Source organism: Stegostoma tigrinum, chromosome 13, assembly GCF_030684315.1.
Source record: "Stegostoma tigrinum isolate sSteTig4 chromosome 13, sSteTig4.hap1, whole genome shotgun sequence".
Lineage (NCBI taxonomy): Eukaryota > Metazoa > Chordata > Chondrichthyes > Orectolobiformes > Stegostomatidae > Stegostoma > Stegostoma tigrinum.
The window spans coordinates 43,158,868-43,183,945 of NC_081366.1; the positions used below are offsets into that span (position 1 = coordinate 43,158,868).

A 25,078-nucleotide genomic window follows, 5' to 3' on the forward strand; every position below is an offset into this window, starting at 1 on the left:
TGGCGCAAAAACGAAAAAATACCGGCGTAGCTTTTGAACAATTATTAATTCCATTCCGCCCGCTCTCCTAACATTTATTTTAATGATTTTTTTTCGAAATGCTCATTACTTTACTACTTGCTATGCTTTGTGTAAACTACATTTTCTCTTAATTTCCTTGGGATGAGATTTAATGCTGCTTCTTTATCTGAATCATGAACTCCTTGTAACGTGTGTCGCCGTCTGTGTTATCAGACACACCCGAGTCCTGTTTTTGACTCCAAGGTTTAGAGCCAGACTGCTGGGCGTGACGTTTTGTTTGGTCGGAAGAATCAAGTAATTGCTTTATTTTGCAGGAGTATATGAAGCTCGGTGCTAACTAGAAACTTGCAGTGTTTTGACACGAGAGCAATCAGCGGTCATTTAGCAAGAGAAACAAAGAGGCTACTGCCTGTTTCCCTGGAGGCATCGCATGGCAAATTTGAGGTGCGCCCTGTTCCTGGCATTTCCTATGATGTAATTCTGGCCTGATAAATGGGCCATGTTGTATCACGAACTCCTTGCCATTTTTTTTAAACCAAGGGAACACTTCTCACCACTTTATTCCCCCTCTGATCAAAAGTGGGGATCAGAGAACACTGTTGATTAAGGAATAAGACATCTAACACACAACTGATTTCCATCAGTATTTGACTCTTTTAAGATGTAAACTTTTTAAGTTTTACCGTAAATACTGCGGGAGTCAACTCACTCCAGTAATCTCCAGGCAACATCAAGTGACTTCAATTTAAAGTATTGCACTGTGTTCTTAAAAAAAGTCTCTGGTTGAAAGTCTTAAGATTGGACGGGAAATGGCAGAGTGACGTGTTGTGTGGCGCTTGAATTCCCTGGCGTGAGTCATAAAAAAGTGCTGAAAGTGTTGGTGTAGTTTTACACGCCTTATATAGCCTGGAAGCTCGGAGCTGTCATTCTCCGTAGGATAAAGTGAGTGGCTGTATCGCCGCGGATCTACCTCCCTCTTTCTCCCTCAGTTCTGGGACTGCGCTCAGTTGTTTCCTAATTCCACCGCCCCCCCCCAAAAAAAGTTTTCTGATTCGGTCTTTAGACAAGCAAACAAAAATAGAGAGCCGTTGTTTTTTTTCCAGCAAACAGCAACCTCTCCACCGACGATGGAGTTGTACAAAGTGACCCTGGAAGGACCGGCTCCGTGGGGTTTTAGACTACAGGGAGGAAAAGACTTCAACAAGCCTTTAACCATGTCTAGGGTGAGCGAGGGTGACCAGATATATCCTCTTTTATTCTCTCTCTCTCTCTCTCTGTACTTGTTACCTGTTTGTTTCATGAAGTGGCAAAGTCAAAGCAGGGTTTGTGACATTTTAAGACTAAGCAAGTTGAGTAACCCCCTACTAGCCATGCAGTCTCACTTCATGCTTTTTGAACTCCCGGTGTAATCATTCGGGCACCAAGTTTAAAACGCACCCTCTGATGTAAGTGTGTGCTGCAGTTGCTTCATGTTCCGAAGCGAAGGGAGTTAGGGCGTTAGAGGGGTACTGCGGCTTTTCAGCTGATGGCTGCACGCGGCTTCGTGTCCTTTAGTTCAGAAACCGTGAAATTAACTCGCAGGCGTTTTGTGTTTGAGAGCCAACAATTCCTGACTTCGAAGGAACCCAGAGTAACGTGTTAATGCAACACAGGGTGGTCGTGTGATACAAAATGGTATCTTTAAAATCGCAGTATTGAAAGCATTCCAGCGTGATTCTTGCATATCAGGAATGTGAAGGGATTAGTAAAAGGCTGAAGCTTCCAACTACACTGAGAACGAGCAGTGTAAATTGATCTGACCCCTCTGAGTAGACTGCCAGCAATCTCTTCTTCGAACGGACCAGATGAGGTCACTATCACATCTCATAGTCTTTTATTTAGGTCCAATACCAAATATCTTACATTCGAATGCAAACGTTTCGACAGCTATTTTGTTTTTTTAAAAACTGCATTTTAACGCGTTCTGATTATTGCTTATAATGTTGTCTCGCAACATAATTTGATTCTGAACCCAGTGATAACTTTAATACTGTAGTTCCAAACTGAGGCATGCTATCTTCGAGTAAATGTTTCAATTCTTTGTTACCTTCAGATAAGCTAGATGATTTTCTTTTGAATAAATCTGATTTGAAAAGGATCATTGCTGCAGTCTTTTGCAAGAATGCATTTATTTGCCCTAATTTATTACCATTTAAAATTTATTTTGGAATAATTTTACTGCAGTGTTTTAAAAACAGTTCTTTTATGACTAAAATTCTCTTGCGATCTATCCTCACTCTTCCAAGAGCAAGGAAGATTCTTTTCTTATGACCAGATATGGGCAAGAGTTTCAGCATGGAGAAGAAGGATAACAACTCCATATAGGTCTCAGAACTTGCATTATTGAAAGGGTTTATTGAGGTTGCATGTTAATGCTGCATCCATATTTGTACTTGCTCTTATTTTATGTGCTTTCTTTTGCATAGCTTAGTTTACTTTAAGGTATATTTGGCATCAGTGTATTGATTGTTGTCATCATTCATTTTATCACAATGTTTTAAGCTCTGGGATTTTGTTTTATTTAAAGTCTGTAAATTTTCCAGTCAAGAAAGCATTTTGTAATTGTATTCTACAACCAGACATTTGACTGTTAGAACAGCAGTGTTCTGTAGATTGTTTTAAATACTGCAAGCTAAAAGCAAATTCCAGACTGTCTACAACTTGTACAGAAAACACCCCCCATGCCACAATCCTCGGCCCTGCAGCTCATTCCACCCCTACTTTTTCTCGTTCCCCTCTTAGCAGGTAGGGACCTTTGCAATACGCTTTTAACACCTATTTCCTTGAACTAACTTTTGGCCACTACTATCCCCTTGTTTGGTTTGATGTTATACATTAAGAAGTTTTTAATTAACTTGTTGTGATGCTTGTCTGGAGCAGATGGTACTTGTACAAGGACGTTTTGACCACTGAACAATGAGCCTTTCATACTTGGTTTTGCGCTTGCTCCTTGCGACATAATATTACATTAAGGGTATTATTTAAACAGTTGTTATCCCCTGGTCACCTCAGCTCCACCCCCCCCCGCACAAATCTCTCCATATGCTTCAACGTGCTGATTTCCTCTCACAACCCTCCTTGTCTTGCGACATTGCCTCGCCTCAGATCCCCTATCATGTTCCACCCAATTAAATAGGCTTTCTTTAAAACTATATACAATTATATTTATATATACAAGCCGAGTAAAGTGATGAATACATTTGAATATTTCCAGAGTGTTGCTAATGCAGTAGAATGGAGCGGCAACTTGAACTTTACATAGTCTTAGCAAACGATAGGCAAAGTTGGGGCTTAGAATGTGAGGTGGAGGGGAAGAGTGTGAAATCTGTTGAACAAAAGGGTGGCACGGTGGCTCAGTAGTTAGCACTGCAGCCTCACAGCGCCAGGGACCCAAGTTTGATTCCAGCCTCAGGCAACTGTCTGTGTGGAGTTTGCACATTTTCCCCGTGTCTGCATGGGTTTTCTTCAGGTGCTCCAGTTTCCTCCCACAGTCCAAAGATGTGTGGGCTAGGTGGATTGGCCCATAGTGCTAAATTGCCCATTGTGGTCAGGGGTGGATGGGTTTGGGTGGGATGCTCCAAGTGGCAGTGTGGACTTGTTGGGCCAAAGGGCCTGTTTCCACACTGTTTGGAATCTTAAAGAAAAGCAACATGATGCACAAAATTTTGGCTATTGGAATTTCTTACTGTGAAGTAATGTTTGTCCTTGGCTGCAGTTTTCTTTTGCTGGTTGATCCATGTTTCCTAATGCATTTGGATCCCTCAGATGTGTATAATTAAACAAAAAGCTACTATGAAGACAGCAATGGAAATAAAAATGTATCCAGTGCAATATTGTCAAATGTGTCTGTAAGACTTTACAGACGAGAACTGAAATATGTATAAATGCCTTTCATTTCTTAATTTTGAAATAAGCTTCATGTTACTTAGTTTTGGTATTTGAGAATATGATTTAAACACAATTATATGCTGTTTTGGATTAAAAATCTGGGAACATTGGATAACCTTATTTCTTGGGGACACCAAATGCTCCACTGTGGATTTTAAAAGCAGAAATTAAGCTTGGAGATCCAGTACATCCATTTATAAATTGAAAATTTAAAACATTATTTCAGTTAAAATCAAAAGCTAAATTTTGAAGATGCTGAAAATCCAAAATAGAAACAATGCTGGAAATGCTCAGCTGGACATGCAGCTTCTGTGAAGTGAGACAGAGTTAAGCATTCCAGGAACCTTCTGGAATTTTTGTTTAGCTATATGAATTTTTTTTTACTACCAGATGCAACAACGATCATGTTTAAAAAAAACTTAAGGAATTTTAGAACTCCATTACATTTGAAGTATGTAAATAATATTTGACTTCATATTCGCTGTAATTTAAGTTTAATTTCGATTTATATATGAAGACAGCTTGTCATGCCTTTAATTTATAAGATGGTTAATCAAATTTTCATGACATTTTTAACATCTGCACAGAGAGAAGTTTTGCAAAATTAGACTATAGATTTCACCAAGGAAGTTTCGTCCTCTAGACCTGAAAGTTGGAAAGCATAGTAGCTTGTCATAGGGATCTTCAATTAGAAGGTTGTTCGGTGAAACACTTCTTTTTTTAAAAAGAAATTTTGAAAAGCCCTGTCTCTTGCTTTGCGGAATTAACTTTTTAAGAGTAACAATTATCCCTACAATTCAAAAGAATATGCTAGCATAGATTGTGACTTCAGCTATTAGATATTTTGGCCTTGCTCCAATATACACAGTGCCTCTGGACAAATTAAATCACCCCGAGTATTAAAGTGAGATATTCCAGACAAGCACTGTATAATATTTGATGACCCAACTCCTCCCTGGGTTTGACTTGCTGATTCAAATCCATTTCAACAAGTGAAACCATATTAATCAACATAATTGACTACACTTGAGTGAACCAAGACTGAGGAAGAGAATAAACGCATAGACAGTAGGCAGCAACTGCCCTTAAAGCTTCCATCAAACTATTAAGTCAGTCCAACTTGTTTATCCATGTTTATAGTATAGTCCAGTTCACAAGATGCCAACATAATTAAGTAGATTTTTAAATGGAGAGTTTAAGTTTAAGAGGAGAACAAAGAAAATCCTAACATAGGTAATCTCATTTATCAAGTTAATTCCTGTTACACTTGATGAAAACCATAGAAGTGTACAGCTCAGAAGGAGGCCATTTGGCCTAGTGCCTCCACTGGTCCTTTGCCAAAGCAATCCAAAATGAATCCCACATGTTGTTCCCATGCAAAATCCTATATCTTTTGCAGTTTAAGAGCATAAATAATAAAAGGTACAGTGGCCTCTGGCACAACCATTCCCTAAGGCAAATCATTTCAACAACTCTAATGACATTTCTCCTAATCCCTTTCCTCACTGGCATTTGCTGATGACTGACTGACTGCTCGTCACTGCTTTCGCAACGAAAAGATATAGTTTTACCCTATTTAAAATATCAGAACCTTCACAGTTCAAATAAAGTCTTGATTGCATCTCCTTTTACAATTTATTTTCCTTGAGGCAGAGAAAGTTAACCTCTCTTGTCAGCCTTGATAATCGTAGATATACTAGGATAATGCCAAGATTTAGAAATTGTACAGGAAAACTGTGATAAGTTAAATTACAAAGGATCCGCCGTCGAATGGGTATTAGCTGGAGCTTCAAGATGGCCAAGGGAGCTCTTATGTAACCCCATTTTCTCTTTCAAATACAACAGATGAAATAGTGATGTACTATGTGGGGGTGGGATGGGATTCATTTTTCAGTTTGGTTCACACATTACAATGGCCTGACATTGTGCTCTAAGAAGCATGAACTGTAGGGAATTGGTGCTAGAAAAGTACAATAATTTGCTTAACGTGATGTCTTCGACATGTACTTAATACCTTCTGCCATACTGTCAATGCAATCAAACAATTTTTTTTTGTCTATTCGTGCTGCATGTGAGATCCTGGACCATATCTATGGCCCTTCCACATTGAATTAGGTGAACAGGTGGCTGAGTCTATAGGCATTTACTCTTCAAGGTCATCAGGGCCCTTCTTTTTGAAGAGCTTACTGTATCTACTATAGCCTCACCTGTCAGTTGCACACTGTACGGGGTGGTCTGCCACAGTGTAGGTTTCTGTACAGGTATTGCACGACTGAGTAATGGTCTTTATCATCAGGTTAATTGCTATCTGCCTATTCCTCCATGCTGTGTGTCTTTCACATGCAGAATCCATTTGAACTCCATGCAGGAGATACAGTTGGTGATTTTTGGCTTCTGCCACTAGCCTTCAGGCTCTCATTATGAATAAGGCCACCTGAACAGTTGGGTTGTATGCCTGCTTCCTTGCCAGGGCCTTTCTTCTTTCCAGCAGGATTGAACCAGAGATGGGAACATTCTTTGTCAAGCTGCAATGAACCATGTTAGCCGAGCTTTTTCAGCATTGTCATATGGAATCCTTCTCATCCTCTTGTTGATGTCTCAGACCTGCTCGTTGATTGTTTAAGGAGAGTCCTTGACATTATCACAGTTAATTTGTGTCAACCACTGTCCGTCTATTCTGCTCCCTGCTTTATATGTTCAAAAAATGGTTTTTCGTCTTGTAAAACCAATGCTAGACCAATGTTCAAGAAATCATTCCTTTCTCGATTTTTCCCATGTACAGGTTGACCCCTGACATTTAGGGGAAAAAAATTTGTACTGACTACTTGCTCATGTTAAATTACAGTGCTCCCTGGTGGAATCATGGAAGTTGGCTGTTCAGCGCCTCCATGTTTTCACAAGTCAAAATGTGCTGTCAAGGCCTTCACTGTCTCATTTTCCAACAATCACACTGCCTAATGTGACAACATGGAATCAATAAGGAATGCTGGAAACACACCCGTCTTCCAACTTGAGTCATTAAATTGTTGAGTTTGAAATTTCCATTATGCTGCAGCTAGAAAATTAATGGTGGATGTTGAGAGCGGATGGGGGTGGTCAGCCTTCACATAGTGTAACTTTGGAACAAGTGCATAGTGGTAAGCTTAGCTTGTCGCCACTGTTGAAAATCAAAGTTGCAAGCTATATCTGAAAATCACAACAGGGAACTCCCAGCTCACTGCCTGAATCTTTGTCCTGAAACAAGCAAGAACATTTAAGCTTTGAAATCTGCAAATCCAGCCTTGGATGCTGTGTGAAGTCAGTGAGGATTGACAATTTTGTGCTGCTACAGAAAGCCATAAATTATGATATGCCACCCAGTCAAACAGTAAGCAAAATTGTGGAGAAAATAGTGAAGACAACTGGCCATGGAAAATTTAAGGTGGTTTGTGGTTCTGTCATATATGCCTATCAACGTAAAGATTTAAATTAATGGTGAGCTTAAAATCAAAACAGTCCCAAAGTAATTTCCTAAAAGGATTAGTTATTTTTACGTCCATGATGAAAGGATAGATGGATGAGGTGGCTTGAAACTGTGGCTGACAAAGGTTTTTGGAGCTGTCTACCAGAAGGATTAAATCAGAAAAAGCTCTTTCATCTGAGACATGTTCATATTACACCTTGACAACAATGTTTATACTGCCATTAGATTGTAAAACATGGGTATTACAGTTGGATTCTCTAAATGGATTTATTTAGAGAAACATCCACTGGATGAACAAACCTTTCAAGGATACCATGACAAAAATTTGAAATGATTGGAGGATTGCATAAGAGCAGACGTTTATCAAGAGAGGTAATGAGTTCTAAGATCAGCAATCCTGTGAGAGTGGGTTGTAGAGACCTGAGATAAAATCTGATTGAAGCTTGTTATCAGATCATTCAAGAAATGTGGCATATTCGGTGCATTTGATGGCACAGGAGGTGATTTTGTTAAATGATATGGCTAGTGATTGCTGACAAAAATGAAACTTTTGTTGTCACAATCTCTTTGTTGAATGGAAAGTTAAGTGGTTTTATAGATTATTTTTATGGTTTTAATGCACATTTAGTGTATGCTGTATCAACTGAAAAGCAATAAATTTGTATATATGGCTTTTTGTTTTTTTTAATTTGAATGCCCAGAAATCCCTTTCTCTGGTAGTTTTTCATAATTTATTTTTAGTTCAGTTTGAGCTATTTTTGGGGGTGGATTTGGTGGGAAAAGCCTTTGAGAGACAATGGGAGCAGATGAGTTTGAATAAATGTTGCTTGCATGAAAGTCAATTCTTCACTGTTGACTGCGAATTACCTTACACCTGTATACGGCTTCACTGTCTATTAGCTTATGCCTTCCTAAAGTATTTCATTTTCTGTTAATCCCTTAAATTTTGTCAAGCCATAAAATAGAGGTTGTGCTCCCTGTGTTGGAGTGCAAATCATTTTATAGAGTTCACAACGAGTCTATGTAACTGGCAGAAATACTACCTGATACCTTCGCCAATTCTTGCACCATAATTTGTCCCAAGTTTCACTTTATTACTGTCAACCGACTTTCTATTTATGCTGCTATGTGTTCTTTATTTACCCATTCTTCATCTCATCAGAAGTTCTTAAAATTTTAACAGATGTCAGAGGTAGGTTCTTCCACTCGGAGAGTGGTAAGGGTGTGGAATGCCCTGCCTGCCAATGTAGTTAACTCAGCCATATTAGGGGCATTTAAACAGTCCTTGGATAAGCATATGGATAATGTTGGGATAGTGTAGGGGGAGGAGCTTAGATTAGTTCACAGGTCCGCGCAACATTGAGGGCCGAAGGGCCTGTTCTGCGCTGTATTGTTCTATGTTCTATTGTTCTATAACTTGTTATTCATGCATCCGTGCTGTCTTTTATTGGTTTTTATTTAAGACTCAAATTTCTCAATATTCACAATTGCCAATCAAGGACAAAGCTGCTTGTTTGGTATTCCATGTACTGCCTTAAACTTTCACACCCTCCATCATTACAAGTAGTAGCAGTACTGTATGTAAGGTACATTGCATCAACTGAACACGGACCTACAAACAGCACCTTTCACATTATAAATTGACAGCCACCTGATGCAGTGGAGCACCACCAGCTGCAAGTTCCCCTTCAAGGCACACACCATCCTAACTTTGATCAATATCACCGTTCTTTCACTGTCACCTGGGCCAAAAAGCACTTTGTTATAAATGCTGGCATGGCTGGACACTCATCTTGTGAAGTAATCACGCAAAAAAAACTTATGTTGCAGATTCTAATTTAATCGCTGTGACTAACAGTTGACTAACTGATCCTAGTTGTATTCTGTTCTTCCATCCTTTCTTGATTGAAGACTCTGTTATCTGCTGTCTTCCCCCACCCAGCAGTGCCTCTTTCAAGAACCTCTGCAGTCCTGGAGAGGCATAATGCTGTAAATGGAATAAATCTGCCTTTCTAACCATCTCCATGAAGCAATCTCTCTTTGGGAGTTTTTAACATTGGAGTTTAACAGAATGCACAATAATGAACTTAACGCAGTATAAGGTTTTATCCTAAAATGTGCATCCTCCAACTTCATAAGCAGTGGTACTAGAAATTTGATAACCTATGTTACAAATGCAAAAGAAAATTGTGCTTTTTGAGAAGCCACTTAATGCTGGCTGTTTCTCACCTTAAGAGATGTAAGTAAACATTTCGCAGGTCACTTTGATGCAATGTAATGAATTAATAATATGGAGTGATCCAGCCAATACTTATTTAAAACAGAACATGTAGACCTATGGCAATAACAACAATAATTTGCATTTACATAATAATTTGAATATCAGACTCTATGGCAAGGTGCTTTTTGAGAACGTTATTGATCAAACATGATTGTACCATACAAGAAAACACTGAAGCTGGTGACCTAATGCTTGGCCATTAAGATTGAATTAGCCTACAAAGAGGAAAAGGTAAGGCTGTGATGGGATTTAACACTGAGGCGTTAAATGTAGAGGTAGAGAAAGAAATAGGATATGATGTGTGGTTAAGTTGTCAGTAGAGATATTTGGCTAAGCTCCAGTCTGTGGAGGATGAAAAATAAGTGATTGGTTAGACCATAATGTTACATGCAGTTAACAAAGATGTACAGATAGGTTCAGTATATAAAAACAATTTTTACTTTTCCGTATTTCTAAATGATAGAAAAAAAAACTGGCTTCTAAACCAAATGTTGTGGAAAAGAATGGTGGCACTTTTTAAAAACTAATTACTGATGCTTATTAAAGTGCTGTTTGTTCAAGCAGCGGGCGAAGTTACTATTAGAAGCACCCGAGCCAGGGAGGCGTACACAGAGCAAGATTTAGCTGGCTGATTGGAGCTGAGACAGTTATTGATGACAAAGACCTTCTGCCTATCACCAACTATATGATTGTTCAGCTACCCGGTGGCCAGCTTGTGGGTGTAAATAATTGTTCAGAAGCCATTGGGCCTCTGGAAAGGAAGGAGCTCTCCTTTTTTGTTTCTGCAGTTTAAAAATAATTGAATGCTACAGCATGACTGATTCATGATTCATACAGTTTCAGTCATTGTACTCCATCTCTGAAGAGTGAAACAGTAACTATTCTTTTTCCGTCTGCATGCAGTGGTAACTAGTTTGTTTCCTTATATTGACATTGCTGAGAGGGTGACTAAGTTTCACCTCAGTCCTTGTGTTCCTCATTCTATGTTTGTGACCGTTTTTAAGCTTTCCCCACTCCTGCTCCACCTGAAATCTTGATTCAATCACTTTTTATATCTTGCAGTTAATGTTTGTTGTTTACTCCCTGAGCCCATTGCTTTGCTTTGTGAATTGCTATGCTTCTTTTGGTCATATATTTGCCTCTATTGAGGCTGGAATGACGTTGAATTGTGTTGCCCACACCAGTATCTTTCTGACCTCTCCTACACTCAGATCTCTCAGTTCTCTCCTGAATTTCCGCTTTCACCATGTTCCCTCACCGAGCCTGTCTAATAAATCCCCACCCAAGAGTTTCCCATTTTCCCAAGACTGCCCATGACCATCAATACCCCAGATCCCAGACTGACAGTGAACCTACATCCTCTGGATTAACTTGACAGGAAAACACTAAGTGAGCATAGCCCAGATCATGGACTGATGTTTGACTGATGTACCTGTGGTCCTACACTGGTTAAATTTGACCTATAGGATTGACTCTGGCACAATCTCTAGACTGCAAGGATACTGACCCCGGACTCAATAGGACCAAGCACCTGACTGATGCCAACCCATAGACCGAGACTGGATGAGTCTCTTGACTGTAGCAGTGTGTCTTCTGATTTGACCATTTGCAGCACTCAGCACTGGTCCCTTTTGACTTACGGCTATGGCCATTTCGGTGAGGCAGATGCTGTATGTTTCCATTTAAAATACTGACACATGGTATCAATGGTAGTATGGTGCCATATAGCAACATGACCATTCCTTGTCTGTTATGGTGCTTTCGATAGTGACAGGCTGTCTGCCTCTGTCTGCTCTAAAGAGCAGTGCAAACCCAAAAATCTGGCAGGTTTTGAGTTATGGACAAAGATGCTATGTACTAAAAAGCAATACAAGTACTTGAGGTTGGCAGACTCAGTCAGCAGAAAGTGAGCTCAGAGCCATAGAACGCATCCTGTGTAGATGCTTAAGATGTGTATATATCCATGTGTGTCAGCATCTTGCCAGTTGCATGCCAGTCCAAGTGTCTGTGAACTCCAAAGTGAATTCCTGAAAGGTTGAGGTGGTGTGTGTTGGTCTGAGAACATTCTGGTGGCTTGCGAATGCCAACTTGTATGGTCAAAGAGTGGGAGATGACATTGTCCATGGTGTATTCAGGGTGATGGTGAAGCATGGAAATAAAGTACTTGCCTCTCATTATCAAAGCTCCTTACTCTCCATTTAAACTGCAAGGGCCAAATAGGCTCCATTTTTCTTTCTTTCTCCATGTGTAATTTTCCCAATTTTTGTCACCACCAAATATGACAATGAAGGTAGTGAAAAATTCTGCCCATTCTCTTTTATTGACATGATCATAACCTGTCAGAACTTGACAAACTGCTTTCAAGATTTCCCTTTTTATTGTCTTGAAGAGAAAAGAGAAGCCAGCCAATCAGTTCTTCAGTGCCTTGTAATCTTGCTGTTATAACATGTAACCAGAATTGCATGCGGTGCCCTGTGTGTTCTGGCTTCATTGATAGAGTTTTCATATTACTTTTTAATTCCATTCATCTGGGAAGAAAACTGAGTGAGAGTTTATTTTGCTTTCTTATGGTCTTTCAGACCTGTGGAGCAACTTTTAGGGATTGGTGTATTGATATTCTGAGCTCCCTTTTGTTACGCCTAGACTTGCACCTTCCAAGTAATTTACCTCTATCCTTCTTCCTCACAATATGTACTGCCCTGGATTTATTGATGTTTAAATGCAATGGCCAATTATTTATTCATTCTCCAAGTTTATTAATTTAATTCATTTTTTAAAATTGTTCCCGTCCTCCTCCGTATTGATGACTTGCCTCTCCCAATTTGCTATTGTCTGAAAATTTGGACGCTGCGACCCAGACCTTCCAATCCGGGTGAGAAGCCCTAATTTTGATACTGACTGGACATAAATGTAAATAATTTCTTACTGGTTAGAGCAGTGTCTATGTGAAATTCAAGACCAGGAGCATTTCCATTTGCTTCAGTATAGTTTGAATCCAGAATCTGATTTGGGAGTGGTGAGGGGACAGTTTTGCAGTTAGACTGAGTTGGAACAGTTTTTAATCTTTTTTTTTTCCCCCTATCCTGGTGAGCTACTTGGATAAGTGAGCCAGAACTGTCAGAAATCTTGGACTCCAGTTCACAGTTAAGGATGTTTTAGAGGACTGTTTAGTAATTATTCATGGGAAATTTCAACTTCCTGTGCAATTCCCATGGAATTAACTATATTGGGACATCTCCACATACAACTTCTGTCTGTGCTGCTGCAAAAACCATCTGGAAGACTTGGGCCTGTTAATATAAATTTGAGCAACTGTGGCCCCCCATACTGAATCGTGTGGAACATCACGGCCCAGCTTTTTGCCACACTGCTGCTAGCCTCAATAACTTCATTCTTGTACACTGCATTCTGTCTTGAGGCTACTTTCCCATCCATTAAATTATGTCTGAAGATAACTTGCCATGTCTACTTTGTTACCACCTCAAAATATTCGGGATTTGTTAACCAAGATGTCTCCTTTGAAATTCGTGCCGACTACTCATCAATTTTCGCATTTCTAGGTTTTCCTCAATTCTTTTCTTTGAGCAAGGACTTCATTACCTTTCTTCCTCCATTAATGTTAAGCTGATTGCGCTATAATTTCCTGATCATGCTTTTGTTTTCTTCAACACGGGGGATACATTTGCTGTCCAGCAGTTCTCTGGCGCTATATATAATGTTTCTAGTGAGTTATTAATTTTGTATAATACAATGTTTGCATTCCTTTTAGTAAGTTCTTTGATAATACATTGGTTGCACAAACTTGGATCTGAGGAGGTGGAAGAGGATAATGAATCAATAATTGGGATACTGATTCAGTCAGTTACTTTGCCCAGCATGATGTTGACTGCCTGCATTAGGGTTAGAAGGTTACAGCTATGTATATTAGGCAAGTGGTAATTTATTCCACTTTGGTACTGACTGGAGTTGTGTGGATCATAGAGAGTCAATGATCTGCCTCTGACTGTGTTACTCCAGCCTGCTTGTCTAATCACTGATGTGTGATACTTACAGAATAGCCAATGTAAATAATTACATGTTGGACAAAAAAATTGTTTGACATCAATAGTCACCACAAGTGTGACCACAAAGTATCCATCACTTCCCTTGGCCTTTCCAGCATGCTGTTGATAGGACTAGATCTTTTAAGCAACTGACCAGTGCTGAGCACAAAATGTTGATGTGGGGGAAGTTGGCAGTAGTCCCAGTGTTAAGGAGCAATGGAAATAGGTTGAAGTTGGCTTGTATAATCTATGGTGCAAATATCACATGCTGTCTGCTGACCTGGCCTGGGGGATCTTCGTGCAGCTAAATCACGAATGAAGCTGCACACTGAAAGGTGTGAACATTCCACCACACATCTTTTATGGTAAACATTATTGATGAATTAAGAGGAAGTTGTTCTATGTTCCTTGCAGAAATTTGTAATCAAATTTTACTTTATTTTAAAAGAAAGCATAACTTTTATGTATAAAATCAATCTTCAATGTATAAAGAATGGGTGGCATGGTGGCTTAGTGGTTAGCATTACGCTTCAGCACCAGGGACTTCGGTTCACTTCCACCCGAGGGATGGAGTTTGCACATTGTCCCTGTTTCTACCGGGGTGCTCAGGTTTCCTTCCACAGTCCAAAGATGTGTGGGCTCAGTGAATTGTCTATGCTAAATGGCTCAGTGTTTAGGAATGTGTAGGTTAGGGGGGTAGCCACAGGAAACCCAGGGTTACAGGGAAAAGGTTGGGGGTATAGGTCTGGGTGGGATGCTCTTTGGAGCGTTGGTGTGGTCTTTATGGGCAAAATACCCTGTTCCTACATTACAAGTGGTAATCATACATCTAACGGTCAACATTGGTTGTAGGAAATGTTACCTTGCCAGTTGTAATTGTCATGGATTAATTAAGTGCCCCATAGATATATTTGAGATTCTTTTATTCTCCATTCTCCCCCTCCCCATTTTAACAAGCATTCACTGATGTTGTCTCAAATAATAAGTTTGTTTGGTGTTGAAAATGCATTGTCCCATTGAGTAGATTTTTTTTTGCATGGCTTATGTGGATATTGGGTAAACATAATTTGTACATTAGCAGCTCGAGCTAGGCAGGCAGTTGGGTATTTGTTTCATAGGAAACAGTTTAGATCACAATGCTGCAACAAAATTGTCTCCTAGTTGAGGATTTCTGAAATCTTTATTTAGGTTGAACTGGTTTAATGGCTTTCTCCTCTGGTATTCTCCATTTTATGCTGATTTTGGTGGATTAATCTAGAAATCAAACTGAAATTGATTTGTTCTGGAGGGCTATTTGCATATTTGACATGCCATTGTTTGTAGTAGCCCTTTGAAGGATGAGGGCTTTTCCCCCTTCAGTTGGAACTGCAATTCTGTGATCTGTACAAGGTAAGTAAATAAAGCTGAAGACATTTTGAAGCCATAACTTGACTCTTATGGAATTTGCACACATGATAGAGAGGCATCAGTTTACAGAAATCTCCTCTAGCCCTGTAACCCTCTGATATCATCTAGGTCTCTTGAGTAGTCCCCATTTTTTTTTTAATCGCTCTGCCATTTGTGGCCAATTTTCATATGCCTAGGCACTGAGCACAAACTTCCTCCCTATGCCTCCATAATCCTTTTAAAGATACCGATTTAAAATGTGCCCCTTTCAAATTAAGCTTTTGTACATATGAAATAGTTTCTCTTTGTTGCATTTTGGTTTGAGACTTAGGCATTTATCTAAGTACATCATTTAAGTTTTTTAAATGCTAAAACGATTGTTAAAGAACAAACTTGTTTTAGGCAAGGTTTTAAATGGTAATATTCTTGATTTTATTTGGTGCCTATTTTTGTACTTCATTAAGACTAATACCTGTGTTCTTATTGTGAAATCTTGCTTATAGTCAGAGGGAATAAAGAGGATAACTTTTTTTATTCAAATATAATTGTCTTTAGCAAATTGCATCTTCTTTGGCTTACTTTACATGTCCTTTTCATTTAATCTACAAATATTCAGCCAACCTTAGCCCACTCTGCAATGGCTCAGCATTTGGTCTACATGATAACAATTTTACTTGATGAAGTTGGGGTACAATTCAAATACAAACCGTCCATCATGCACCCTATTAAGTTATCACCTATTGCAGTGTGTAAATCTGTTTTGTTTCTCTCCTGTTGAGTAAACACACTGACTTAGATTTTGCACTGATGATGATAGTGAAACTCTGGCCACTATTACTTCACTGAAACTAGGAATAACTTTGGGACACGGCAAATATAGAAATAGAAAACATATCAATAGATATTCATGTCCGTTCTGGAGGATGCAGTGACCCTAAGTGCTCAGTGAATTGTCAAAACCTTCTAGTTTTACATTGTTAGTCTCATTGTAAGCATAACCTTCTTCAAAATTTGCACCATGTTGAATGACGGTATCTCGGTTTTTGTAATGCGCTAACTTCATAATTGCTGCTAAACATTTTTTTAGCCCCAAGAAGCTAAATTTACTTGTGAAATGTTAAAGATTTTGCTGGAATAAAATTCACAATTTTTAAATTTTGTTTACCTGTACTCTATGCTTTTTTTCTTAATCCAATCATTTATTCATTTGCTGAAGTAAAAGTGAAGCAATTTAGTTCTCATATCTTCATTTATTGGTTAGAATATGGGCAGTATTCTTATTGCTTAATACAGTGTGGAGCTGGAGGAGCACAGGAGGTCAGGCTGCATCCGAGGAGCAGGAAAGTCAACGTTTCAGTTTTACACCCTTCTCCAGCCTTGATGAAGGCTGTAAACACGAAACGTTGACTTTACTGATCCTCTGATGCAGCCTGACCTGCTGTGCTGCTCCAGCTCCATGCTGTGTTGACTCTGATTCCAGCATCTGCAGTTGTGGTTATCATCTCCGATTGTCGAGAGAGACTCAACTAGTCCCTCTCTTTGTTAAATGCTGAGGTAAATTGTGATAAAGCTGGGACCTCAGTAACCATGTGCTTGTATTCCATTGGGAAGTGGAAATTGTACATCACAGATCGTGCTGCTCTGTAGCCATACTATCATGTATAATCTATTGATAAATATTGTTTTAAAGTATTCACTAAATGTATGGTCCAGAACCTATACAAACCCATATAGCAATAGAACTAGTTGGGTTGACACTAAAAACTGCTATGAGGAAAGGTAAAGACTGCCCCACATATCTTTGTGGAAGCCTTTCTTCCGTGCATACTGTTTCTTTGCCATGGATCATGTAATTTTGCTCAGAGCCTCTTGCATGATTTGATGTGATTCATTTGAAACTGCCCAAATATTGACTATGCAATGATCTGGATCAATTGCAGTAGAATTTCCTAATCTACAGAATATTTATATTGCTGATATTTACTTGAAAAAAAATTGTGAAGAAAATTTTTTTTTTCCTGGTGAGAATTCTATTTTTGTAACGTTAAAGTTGTTTGTGGAGCTTTCTTGTGAAATGTTTCCTGGGATTACAGTTGTCCACGTTCTGTAATTAAAAACTCCTGTAATAACTTGTATTGTTACTTGTAGTAAAGCAAAAAAGTGTGATTTTTTTTTAACAAAACTAAATTCAGTAACCATACTGTCTGAGTGCAAACATTGTGGATCCACTCAAATTTTGAAATGTATTATTGTAAAGTTTTTGTGTGTTTATTTTAAAGAAACCTGAGCTTGTTTGGACACAAGTTTCATTTCAATGCTCTTTATTTAGTGGATATGAGGTACAGACTGTTTAAGAATGGATTGGGGGTCTTTTTCTGTCTTTTTCTCCTCAGTATTTGTTAAATTAATATTAAACTTCACGCGATGAAGACACCTAGCCCAAATTGTTCTGTATTACAAATTATGCTGTTCAGGTTCTAATTATCTCTGATTCTGCTCTGCTATTTCAACTTCAGTCCTGTGCAACAGCCTGCTAGTGGTTTTCCGTGAAGGGGGGAAAAAGTGCTGGGAACAGCAGCTAGGGTCAGAAGAGGCCCAGTAAGGTATATATTAACATTTTGTTTTGATTTACTTGACGGTCAAGTGCAGATGGTGTATGCTTCTAAGCCTGAGAAGAAAATATTGGGCTTCCTCACTGACTGCAATTCCTGTAGCTCTCCGGTCACCTATGTGTATTGTCCTTGGTACAGATTGTGCCTTCAGCAGTGGGCTTGAGCCATCTAATTCTGAGTTGGTTAGTGAATTGGTGTCAACCTCCTCACGGCTATGGTTGTAGAGTTGGCAAATGTTATTCAACTGAGGCCAAGTTGTTAAATCAGTTGAACTTGCCTGATAACACTACTGGGCAGGCTTACTGTTTGCTGCATTCCCCACCAGGGACTTGAAGTCAAGCCCAGTAATTAAGGCAATCTAACACTGAAAGAGTATGGCAAAACTGGAGAGCCATTTAAAGTGATGAAATATTTTTGGCACAATGGTAATGTAGTTTGGATTGAGTTGGTATATTTTACTACAGAATATTAGCTCAGCATATTAATTTACCTTGTGAGCAGCATTGTATCATTCTTGTTGGCTTGTAGCTCAGTTTTTTAAAGAATAATTTTTAACTAATACATGATACTGTTGTCATTAAGTAGTGGACAATCATTATTACCTGCTCTCTTTAAATTTCCGATATAAAATAACCTCATTTTTTTTGTGGAGAGTCTTCTGTCAGTTATTGCAGTACTGAAATTGAATATTCTTGCACATCAGCCATCAATACACAGAAGTCAATAGACAGCAGTGTCAGAGTAATCCAGTAATACGTGGTTCAGATGAGGTTTACTTTCCCTTCATTATGCTGGTTGAGAGAGAAAGAAATACAAATCATTAACAAATTTAAACATGAGGTTAAAAGTGTTCAGTTGTAAAAGGGTTGACTTTGGACCTGTGGCTATGGATGCCTTCCAGTTTGTTTCCTAGTTCTTGCATTAATACTTGATTTGCAGTAGATTGATTTTTAATTGCAATAATTGTTTAACAACCAATTATTGTATCATGTGATTTAACAGGATTGCCGATGAGAAATCGGACAAGATACAGACTAGGAAATAAAAAGACTACAGGTTTTTATCTTGTGGTACAATGGCAAAACTTTTAAATTTAATTTATTGGATCAGGTCATCATGGCTAGGCCAGCATTTATTGCCCGTCCTGCAGTTAAAAGTCAACCATGTTGCTGTGGGTCTGGAGTCACATGTAAGCCAGACTGGGTAAGGATGACTGTGTTTTCTTCCTTAAATGACATCAGTGAACCAGATGGCTTTTTCCTGATTGATTCATAGTCACCATTAGGCTCCTAATTCCAAATAGTTATTGAATTTAAATTCCACCATCTGCCATGGCAGGATTTGAGCCCAGACCCCCAGAATGTTAAGTGCGCCTTTGGATTAACAGTCCAGCAACCATACCACTAGGCCATTGCCTCTTCTTTGACCAAAGAAAGTGCATCCAATACAAATGGTCTAATTTGCTAACATTTTAGATACTTTCTCCAACACCAATGGCAAGCTGTAATGTGGGAGAGATTTCTGGTCATCCATGTGCTGGAAAGAATTTGGAATCTCAACCATCACTAAACATTGCTATAGGCTGCACAATAAAAGTGCGCGTTGCGCAGCAATCCAAACCCCATAGGAAGTCTGATTATCCTGGATGACTGGGCCATGGGCCAAGTTAGTTCTGACTGGGGTAAATTCAGGATCTGCCACGTTGTCCCCTTATAATGGAAGTAATGACACAGGGTTGCCTGCCTTCAGGCAGATAACTCAAGATAAGGAAAAGACCTCTGTTTGAGGCATATGGGTATCACCTGCTGGCTGTTGAGCTGATGAAAGATGGTGCTGTATCATTTCATGAAGGAAAGCTGAACCATGTGCCGGTGAAGCAGTGATAAGGCCAGTGGCGTTCCTTAGTTGAATCACGATACCAAGTTAGAGGCCTCGCTTACTGACGGCTACTTGGCCACAGTTAAGAAATGTTATGGTAGGGGGAGGGTGCTTTGTACATGGAGCTCATAGGAAGATGAGTGTGGGGGTCGAGCATTTCTCAGTTTCCATACCCCCTCCCAAAAAAAAATGTCCAATGTGGTTATATACTTTCTGGTGTTGTGCATGCTGCAAAGGGACATAGCTGAGTTAATTTTTCTTCTACATCTAGAAGTGCTCTTAGGCACAACAGAACATTTCTTTCCCAAAAAAAAGCAAAACCGAAAATACTAAGAATGGAATGAAAACAGAGATTGCTGGGAAAATTCAGCAGGTCTAGCAGCACCTATGCAGAGAAAGCAGAGTTAACATTTTTGGGGTCCAGTGACCTCCCCCCTGCCTTCAGAACTATTTGTTTTTTTTTCCCACCATCACAAATATCCCATAGCAATTTTCACCTTTTACCCACTACCAGTAGATAGATCACCCATATTTTCCAATTTATTAATTTATGCACAAAGCCCATTAAAGACCAATGTGAGCCATTAAAGGGGAGGGAGCGGGGAAGGGGCTAAATCAAAATGGAGTTGGAGGGTAATTTAATGCATCAGAAGTACTGGTGAGAATACCATTTGCTGCTTCTTAAAGTACACCTGGGCATGAATGTAGCTGCAGAAGGGGGGCAGGCAGTTGGCACAGTGGAGTCAATAAGTTGAGGCCTTGATTTGGACACAAGTCCCTTCGTAACCTCATTTGGTGGAATCAGAAAGTCAACTTACCCAAACTTAATTTTTGACAGCTGATTTACATACACCACCATTCCACCTCATTTAATGCCATTTCTGTCTCCAAATCCTCAACAGAGAGTACAGAAAATCCCATCTAACGGCCTCTGTTGGCGTTGGGGCCTTTCCACCCATAACACAATTCTAGAGGATGTGACAAAAATGGCAGAGGCTCACTACCCGCACGCTCCTAATTAAATGACCTTCTGCTTCAAGCTTTCCCCTGAAATCAACAGGAGTTGCTGTTTACTCCATAGTTGCTATGTTTATGTCAAGTGCAAATATTAGGTTTTCTACAGAAATGTAGATAATTTTATTCCCAATGCACAATAATAAAGAACACTTGAGCCTTGCAAAGTCTTTAATAGGGTTCTGAAGTATTTTCTCTTACTCTGGATTGCATTTACAACTGCATTTTGTAAATAGAAATAAATAGTCTTTTGAAAATGTTACTTTTGAAAAATAGATGCTTTTTGAAAGTGTTAAACACGAATCCATCTTCCTCTTTTTGATCTCAAAATCATTGTGCTGTTTTGAATTTACCATCCTTTTGGAACAAAACTCATTCAAAGCCATTTGGGGAAAACAGAATGAAAAACCTGTTTTATGTTAGTGTCTTTACAATCCCACTTACTTTTGCAGATCTCAACTGAAGAATTTGAATTTCTTTTAAAATTGATTCATTACCACACTACCCCACCCAATCCTATTGATTCTGCAATCATTTGAGAACAGACTAGCTCATGTTCATGGATGAAACATGATATTTAGAAATATAAAACATGGCATTTTCAAGTTTACTGACAAAGAAAATGGAAAATGTTGCATTTCGATACCACTCTTACTTTGATGTCCTTCTGCCTGCACCATATGTGCTTCTTAGTAACAAAATACCAACGTGTATCAATTCAGCTTTGAGTTTACAAATTAATATTTTTTTTTCTGGAGCAGGATGCGCTGCAGGGCCTCCTTCATGTTCGCATTGTTTTCATGTTTAAGACTTCCAGAGGTATCTTCTGTGATACTTGGCTGTTCGTTAGTTTGTTAATTTGTCATTTCAAAGCAGTATAAACCTCATCAGAACAACGGTGAGAGTTACAAGTATTTAGTATTTAGTCACTTCTTAGGGTAGTAGTGTTAAGTTGGCATTCATGAAAATAATGTAAATGCTCGCCAAGCAGGACTCTTTTTTTTTTGCAACTAGGAGATGGTTAATAACCTGTATTTTCTCACACGTTTTCTTAAAAGCGTTATTGAAACTCCCCTTTTTTGTACATATTCATTCATGGGATGTGGGCGTACTGGCTGTTTCAGCATTTATTGCCCATTCTACTGTAGAAAATATTGGTCAAACTTTAAAGGGATTAAAAAAAATACGAAGATGTTTCCAGGACTGGAGATTTTAAAGCTACAGGGTGAAGCTGAATAGGATGGGGCTATTTTACCTGGAGCATCAGAGGCTGAGGGGTGACCTTACGGGAGGTTTATAAAATTGAGGGGCATGGATAGCCAAGGTCTTTTTCCCAGGGTAGGGGAGCTTAAAAGTAGAGGGTATAGGTTTAAGGCAAGAGGGGAAAGATTTAAAAGGGACCTGAGGAGCAGTTTTTTTTTCACGCTGAGGGTGGTGCATGTATGGAATGAGCTATTAAGGGATGTGCGAGATAATGGGAACTGCAGATACTGGAGAATCCAAGATAATGAAGTGTGAAGCTGGATGAACACAGCAGGCCAAGCAGCATCTCGGGAGCACAAAAGCTGACGTTTCAGGCCTAGACCCGTCATCAGACAGGGGGATGGGGAGGGGATTCTGAAATAAATAGGGAGAGAGGGGGAGGCGGACCGAAGATGGAGAGAAAAGAAGATAGGTGGAGAGGAGAGTATAGGTGGGGAGGTAGGGAGGGGATAGGTCAATCCAGGAAAGACGGACAGGTCAAGGAGGTGGGATGAGGTTAGTAGGTAGGAAATGGAGGTGCGGCTTGGGGTGGGAGGAAGGGATGGGTGAGGGGAAGAACAGGTTAGGGAGGCAGAGACAGGCTGGGCTGGTTTTGGGATGCAGTGGGGGGAGGGGATGAGCTGGGCTGGTTGTGTGACGCACAGGGGGGAGGGGTTGAACTCCTATTCCGCTTGGGAACCCTGCAGCCCAATGGTATCAATGTGGACTTCAGCTTCAAAATCTCCCCTTCTCCCACCGCATCCCAAAACCAGCCCAGTTCGTCCCCTCCCCCCAGTGCATCACACAACCAGCCCAGCTCATCCATTCCCCTCACTGCATCCCAAAACCAGCCCGGCCTGTCTCTGCCTCCCTAACCTGTTCTTCCTCTCACCCATCCCTTCCTCCCACCCCAAGCCGCACCTCCATTTCCTACTTACTAACCTCATCCCACCTCCTTGACCTGTCTGTCTTTCCTGGATTGACCTATCCCCTCCCTACCTCCCCACCTATACTCTCGTCTCCACCTATCTTCTTTTCTCTCCATCTTCGGTCCGCCGCCCCCTCTCTCCCTATTTGTTCCAGAACCCTCACCCCATCCTCCTCTCTGATGAAGGGTCCAGGCCCGAAACGTCACCTTGAGGAACTCCAGCCAAGATGACTAACTTTGAACAACCAAACAAATATAAAGCAAAATACTGCAGCAATTTGAAATCTGAAACAAATGTGGAAAGTGGGGAAAACTCAGCAGGTCTGCCAGCAAGTGGAGGGAAAACTAGTTCATGTTTCAAGCTTGGTATGCCTCCCTTTCAGAGCAAAATGTTTCTGGAAAAGTCCTATACTGTTCTTGACGCTCTTTTCTCCCTCCACAGATGCTGCCAGACCTGCTAAGTTTATCCAGCGTTCTGTGTTTGTCTCCAAATGAGCACAACCACTTTCCAATTCCACAGTGAGGTTTTCTGCGATTTCGAGGGTGAATGATGATGTGATTGATACATTTAAAAGGGAGTCCTTCAATCAAACATTTGAGCATCAGTGCTTTAGTTAAAAGTTGTTTTTCTCACATGCAAAATGCATTAAAAATGACAAAATTTCACATTTTGTTTTAACTGTCTCAGTTATAGGTTAATTAAACATTAAAGCATAGTGTTTTGGTTTTTAAGGTCTGAGAGGCTGTTGGCTTCACAGTATATTTAAGTACACCAATATTCTCATAATGGAATCATAATACTAATGGTGAAAATTAAACCCCCTTTAAATGTTTTTGTACCACCTCTCCAGGAGTTGACAAATCTGACATGACTTATAGAAGTTCTTAGTATTTGTGTTCATGGAATATAAGTGACAGAATGTAGTGTAAACCTGTAGCTTATCCATAATACTGCTGAGCTACATGATTTAGTTGTTTGCAGAAGCACACATGATGAGTGAATGTATCTGCGAAGCCCTTTTATTAGTGAACTGTTGTGAATTGACAACATCTTCTTTTGTTTCAGTTTTTAAAAATCATGCTTTTTTTTCCCAAAAGTAGGCTTTAGCACTCCCTATATTTAAAATCACATAATGCTTATTTTTACTTCTATCAGTAAAGAACAAAAGGCAAGGTATATGAATATTGCAGTTCAAAATTAGAAGTAAATGTACTTTGGCAGCATATGGTACATTTGTAAGACTGCCAGACTTTAGCATAAAACCTGGAAGCGCTAGCAGTACTCGGCAGGTCTAGCAACATCGTTAGAGAGAATCTAAGTTAAAGTTTCAGGTCTGTGACCTTTCTTTAGACCACTGTGTTTGTGATAATATTTGTACACTGTACATTGAGATGTATTCAGTTAAAAGTCAAAAGAGTGTGTTTCATGCCATTAACTGCCATCAGATTACATTTTATGCATGAAGATGTGGCATGCAGTTATTTGACAAAATGCATACTATTTCATGGATAAATAGACATGCTGCTTTCCTGAGTTATTTCCATGGTTCATTTCTGTTAAACATTTTAAACATGAGGTTTTAACTGATTGCATCAGTTGTATATGGTACAGAATATATTATCTTGAATATTTATGGATCTGTGGCATTGAAGCTTGCAAATTTCTTTCCAGAAATAAAAGGATGGAATTACACATGGTGTAAGCTGATGCCAGTGGCATGTTTCTGTAGTTGCTGTGAACAGCTGCAAAATGTAAAGGAGCAATGAATTAACTTTTAGGAGATACATATGTAAAATAAAACTTTTATACAACTCCTGATTTTCACTGGATTCAATGTAGGCCGTTCCTTTTTAAATTATCTACAGGTTTTCTGCATTGTCCCTTTTTGACTAGATACTTGAATTTGGATTTCCAGTATCACCTGAAAATTAGTAAGGCTGTTTTTATTTAAATTCACTTAGCTTGAAAATATGTTTAGGAAGTCAAGTCTAAACGACCAATTGAAACACAAGGTTTCTGACAAACTAACTGGAATAGATAACATTAGAAAGTTTTTAATTTTTGAATTTGGTACAGTAGGAAGTGTCTCAACTAATTCCTTTTCAGATGTAACTTAATTTTCTGTTGTGTGCACTTAAACTGTTTGGCTAGGGCATTTAAGATAATAGAGTGTGAAGCTGGATGAACACAGCAGGCCAAGCAGCAATTTGGCAAGTTGATGGTAACTTTACAAATAATGTTAGTATCAGTTTCATTTCTTTGGTATCCTTTTGCATCAGGTA

General features: G+C 39.4%; 1 protein-coding gene across 3 annotated transcripts in view; it reads left to right on the forward strand.

Moving 5' to 3' along the window:
• Positions 1 to 859: 859 nt before the first annotated feature.
• The window catches only part of pdlim7 (PDZ and LIM domain 7), a 127,061-nt gene continuing 102,842 nt past the window's right edge, over positions 860 to 25,078 (forward strand). For 2 of the 3 annotated variants that reach the window (XM_059650721.1, XM_048543137.1), the window contains exon 1: positions 970 to 1,244. In XM_059650721.1, coding sequence (XP_059506704.1) covers positions 1,149 to 1,244 — 96 coding nt within the window. In that variant the 5' untranslated portion in view covers positions 970 to 1,148. The other variant, XM_048543136.1, reaches the window with a different exon arrangement.